General features: G+C 50.2%; 1 protein-coding gene across 1 annotated transcript; it reads left to right on the top strand.

Annotated features, from left to right (window-relative positions):
- The first annotated feature begins 3490 nt into the window (after positions 1-3490).
- LOC103618329 (C-C motif chemokine 4 homolog) lies at positions 3491-5236 on the top strand. The gene is made up of 3 exons (XM_008636712.2): positions 3491-3770; positions 4266-4380; positions 4826-5236. Exons 1-3 carry the CDS (start codon positions 3701-3703, stop codon positions 4911-4913), a joined length of 273 nt encoding a protein of 90 aa, XP_008634934.1. The 5' UTR covers positions 3491-3700; the 3' UTR covers positions 4914-5236.

Genomic DNA, 5236 nt, shown 5'->3' with positions numbered 1-5236 from the left:
TCACTTTAATTTGCTTTGAAATACTGTACCCTCCATCCTCTTTGGTTTGCTCTGCTTCAAAAGAAAGGCCAGGAAAAATCTGAGGCATCAGCCATTAGAAAGAAGAGCACTTCCCAGAATATTTTATTTTGTAAAATGCCTTTGCTGGAGAAGGATGGGACCTTTATCAAGATACACATTTCTTATCAGCTATGACCAGCTTCCTGTCCTGACATGACCTTGGGGAAACACAAAGTGTTTCCTGTGGAACCAGCCAGAGGTGACCGGCCAAGTTGGCCATGCTCTCCCCTGGACCCACCACACTGGAGACAGATGGTCCCCAGTCACTCCCACAGGCACAGGTTCTTACTGGAGTCAGTTCCAGGATGTGACATCATCTAAAAAATTCCAACATTTCTCCAGAAATGTCAAGAATGGTGGGGGTGAAATTTCTGGACACTGATGTAATGTCACTGGTGCTGGAGCTGGAGCTGGAGCAGGGCAGGATGGAGTTGGAGAGGTCGGTGGATCTTGGCTTAGGGGCAATTTCTGAACTCAAGACATCTTTCATTACTTCCTTTTCTGAGTGAATCCCAGTTCCTCAGCATTAAACCCTGCAATAAATAGCAGCTTACATCAGCCTATGTCACCAGTTTTTTCCAGGTTCCCCATTAATTAAGACAGAGAATTTCCCTATTTCTGCTGTCACTGAATTTATTTTAGGCATTTGCTTTACTTAGCACTTTCTTCTGGGATTTTTTGGGGGACTTGTAGAAAACCTCAATCATATCCCTCTGTGTAAAACAGGGCAACATCCTTCAGATGGCAAATCCCACTGACTCCAAGCACTGCCTGCTGGATCAGGAATTCTGAAGCCACCTGATGGGAAAACTTCTTTTTTACACCACCACTTTGCTGTGTAATTAAATTAATTCCCCCAGAGATGTTCCAGCCCACTTTTCCCACTCTTCCATGGCCATTTTCATGTCTCAAGGCACCTCCCAGGGAAAATGGTTCCTCATCTGAGACACACTCAACCATCCTTCCTAAAAGGGCGAAGAGCTGGAAGAGATGACTTTCTCTTTTCATCATCACTGGAATGTGGGAAGTGGGTAAGGAAACATTTTTTAGGAGCATGTTGCAACATCCCAGGGCATCACCGGCATGACTGTAGCCTCCCACCTCCATCCAGCTGGCCACAAGCTGGCACAGCAGGAGCCTTTGTCAGATTTCTAAGGAAGAATTTGATTGCTAGAAACCAAGCAACTTGGCTTTGGGGTTATTTTTGGCTCTCAGCAGTGGAAAAGTTTCAGCCCTTACAAGTCCCCTGTAACACACATTACCTCAACTAAACTGATTCTAAACTGATCCTAAACTGATTCAGCTAAACTAAGGAAATTTTTGCTTTTATTAACTTCAAAATAGTCCCCAAGAGGTCAAAATAATTTGCTGACAAAGGGATTAAGGCGCAGAGGTGTCCAGCCTGAAAGGGAAAATCCCTCATTGAAAACATTTGAATAATCAAAGCAGATCCCAAACTAATTCTTCTGTTTTCATGAGACTCGTCATTTAGCAGAACATCTCTCCACATTTTGGCACCGTGAGCCTCGGGAGCAGGACAGGAGCACTCGGCTGCAGGGGCTGGATCTCCAGGCATAACCCGTGGATGCCTGAGGGCACAATCAGAGGAGCAGCTCAGAGACAAACCATGCTCCTCCATCCATGTACAAGTTATATTTCCTGAGCAGCCAGACAGGATCCAAGGGAGCTGACGCTCACTCCCTCCCACCCCAGCTGGCGTCGTCAGAACGCCAGGTTCCCACCTCCTGCCTGGCTGAGTGCCCTGCATGTGGAGGCAGGCTCTCTCCTCATCTTCCCAGGATATTTGGGGACAAGCAAGATGACAAACAGAGTGAGGGAATGGGATCTGGACTGATGAGTGAGCCTGCAAGGTGCCTCTCTGCAGAGGGAAAGATGGAAACGGGCCAGATCAGCTCTGAAAGGGGATGCTCAGCTTGGCAAGAGCCATATTTGCTCCGTGGGGTAGATGTGCCCTCCCCAGCCTGGGTGAAAGCCACCACCACATCTCCCAGCAGGAGCCTCCCTGAGGGTGGGACAAATCTGTGGCTTCTCCTGTGCCTTGTCCTCTGGACCCCTCACCGTCCACCTGGAGCAGGGCAGGTCCCCTGCATGGAGCTAACCTGGCACGGCTGGTGGAGGGTGGAGAATACTGGGAAAATACCCGGTTATTTACAGAAGGTTGCTGGGGCAGTAGCTGGAAACCTTTAATAGAACCAGGATGAGTCAATGCTCAGTGCTGCTGGGGGGAGTGCAGAGGTGCCGGGGTGAGGTTGGGTTGCTCCACTTCACATTATAAACCTTCCACTGGCTTTCAGGAAGTGTCTATCAAGACATCACCACTCCATGATGTCTTGAAAATAACAAAATGGAGACATTCCCTGGGAATGTATGCTTTCCTGTAGAGAACAGATATCCTTCTAGGAACATCTTGGTCCAGCTGGACAGCCCTCAGCTCTTCCCAGAGCACTCATCACCTCCCTGCCTGGCCTTCCCTCTCCTCCTCAGGGAGTCTGTTACACCTTCATGACTCTCTGTGTGGAGGGTGGTGGCTTCTTCCCAGTGAACCATCTCTGTCTCACCCTTTGCCCAGCCTTCACAGTGCTCTTACTCTCTCCCATATATTGTACTGCTTCTCCAGTCTGTGGTCATTTGCTCTCATCAGCTGAGACAGGATACTCTTTTCTTCCCAACCTCCCAGTTTCTGCCCATGCTCTCACCCCACAGTTCATCTGCTCCTCATTTTCAGAAGCACTGTTTCCTTCCTCACCCTGCACTTCAGAGAAATTCTCTCTGCCTCATCTTCAGAGTTACAAGTCTCTACACTTCTTTCAGCTCTCTGCATCCCCATGCCCAGACAACCAGTAGTGCTTGAATTTTAACTGTATAATCTAAATTGTAATTTAATGTCTCCTTATAGGACCTGGACTGCATCAGGCAGTTCCAGGAGATAACAAATAGCCCATCTCATCTCTCCTTTCCCTTAAATTGATGGGGAAACTTGAGTGTTTCAGCTTCTGAGACTCCTCTTTCATGCCTACCACTACCTGTGCCAGTGCCTGCCCTGAGCCACCTCCAACCATGGGGAGCACATGCAGGACACTGGTGACAGCTCCCACCTCCTGCTCCTGGGCAGCAAGGGCTTTGCAGATATGGGAGGGGAGAATTCCACAGTAAAGGAGTCTTCAGTCTCTTTTTCCCTAACCAGCCTCATCCCACGAATGCTCCTGGGCCCTCCAGCGCAGCTCTTGCACTGATACTCTCTCCCCTCTGAGCTGCCTGGGAAGGTGGGGTAACAGGGGACTTAACAAATGCAGGAACCTCCACAGAGGAACTTCTTACTAAGGGACAGGCATGAGAGAAGCAGAAATAGCCACAGTGACTGTTTCATATCCTGTGTCACTGGGGAGGCACTGAATCGAGCAGGGAGCTTCACTCTTCCGGGGCTGGGGCTGCTCTGTTCCATCACGAGACTGCGCCATGAGTGGACTCTGGTGGAAATTCCACCATGCCTACGCAAGTCACCACATGGACCTCTCGCCCCATAAATTGAGGGGCTGCTGATGGTCTCAGCATCAGACAGCAAAGAGCCTTCCAAGCTTCCCTTGCCTGCTCCAGCTCCAGCCACCACTTCTTCACCGATATGAAGGTGTCTGTGGTTGCCCTGGCCATCCTCATTGCTGCCTTCTGCTACCAGACCTCTGCTGCTCCACGTAAGTCCGGGCTCTCCCCACCTTCCCTAAATGGGGACAGGAGAGATGTCGCTGCTGGAACCGTCCCTTCTGCCAGCACTTCCACTCCAGGTCCCTCCCTCTGTCCCACCATCTTCTGGCAGGTGCTCTGGGGCTGTGGGACAGGCACAGCTCAAAGACCATTAGCACAAAACCTAAAGTATTTTTTACCCTTTTTAGGGTAAAACCACAACCATGCTCCCCACCCCTGCTACAGAGGTCAAATGTGGGCACCCTGAGGAGGGCTAGGGGTGGCCAGGTTTGGGCTGGGAGATGTTGTCTGGTGACATGGGCTGTGTCAATGCCAGCTCGGGGTGAACCCAACAGGGAAACAACTGAAGGAAGAAGAAGAAAAAAGACCCCATCTTTTCTCTTCCTCCTCCACATCCTCCCTGCTCCCTAGACCCAGGGATGGGTGATCCCAGCTCCTGGCCCTGTTCCCCATCCCTTGCTCATGACTGTCTTTACCCTTCACAGTTGGCTCTGATCCACCGACCTCCTGCTGCTTCTCCTACATCTCCCGGCAGCTGCCCCGCAGCTTCGTGACGGATTACTATGAAACCAACAGCCAGTGCTCCCAGCCTGCTGTCGTGTAAGTCCCTCCTCTGGGGCAGGGTTTGGGATGAGAAGCCAGGGAGGAGAAGGCCCCTTTTCCAAAGACAGGGAATGAAGGCTGGGGTAGACAAGAAGTACAAGGCGATGCTTGGAGCACAGAAGCCTCATGCTGGTCCTGCTCTACGCCTTTGCAGATAAAACTGGTGGCTGCTGGATAGGATGGGCAAGGCATGGAGCTGCTCATCCTTGGGAGAGGCTGGGCTTGGGCAGGGCTCTTGTCCCAGCTATGGAAGTGCTCCAGGCCAGGTTGGATGGGGCTTGGAGCAACCTGGGCTGGTGGAGGGTGTCCCTGCCCATGGCAGGGGGTGGAACTGGATGAGCCTTAAGGTGCCTTCCGACCCAAATCATTCCATAATTCCATGATTCTGTGATTCTCCATTCAGTGCTCTCCCACCAAAAACTGACCTCCTCTCACCCCACAGGTTTATCACCAGGAAGGGCCGGGAAGTCTGCGCCAACCCCGTGGAGGACTGGGTCCAGCAGTACGTGAATGAGCTGGAGCTGGACTGAGGTCCTGGACAGATCCAGCTGCTCCATGTCCCCAGCTGCCGGGATGGGCGAGCATGACCAGCTGGGGTTCATTGGAAATGCTTCAATGTCATTTAGAGCTAGCTGAGAAACTGAAAACATTCCAAAATCCAACTTAATGTTGTGCTATTTAATTTTTTATAGGGGAGGGATCAGGTGCAATAACTCTGAGATAAAAAATAACTTTATTTAATATATGTATTTTTTTTAATGTAGACTCAGGTCGTATTTTCTGTATTTAAGTACATGTATTTTTGACATAAAATTCAATTCAGATGTCAATAAATGAATATTTTTGTAAGAAC

Source organism: Corvus brachyrhynchos, unplaced genomic scaffold (genome assembly GCF_000691975.1).
Source record: "Corvus brachyrhynchos isolate BGI_N302 unplaced genomic scaffold, ASM69197v1 scaffold137, whole genome shotgun sequence".
In the NCBI taxonomy this organism is placed as follows: domain Eukaryota; kingdom Metazoa; phylum Chordata; class Aves; order Passeriformes; family Corvidae; genus Corvus; species Corvus brachyrhynchos.
Note: the sequence above shows the minus strand (reverse complement) of the source record. Positions and strands in the feature narration are given on the sequence as shown.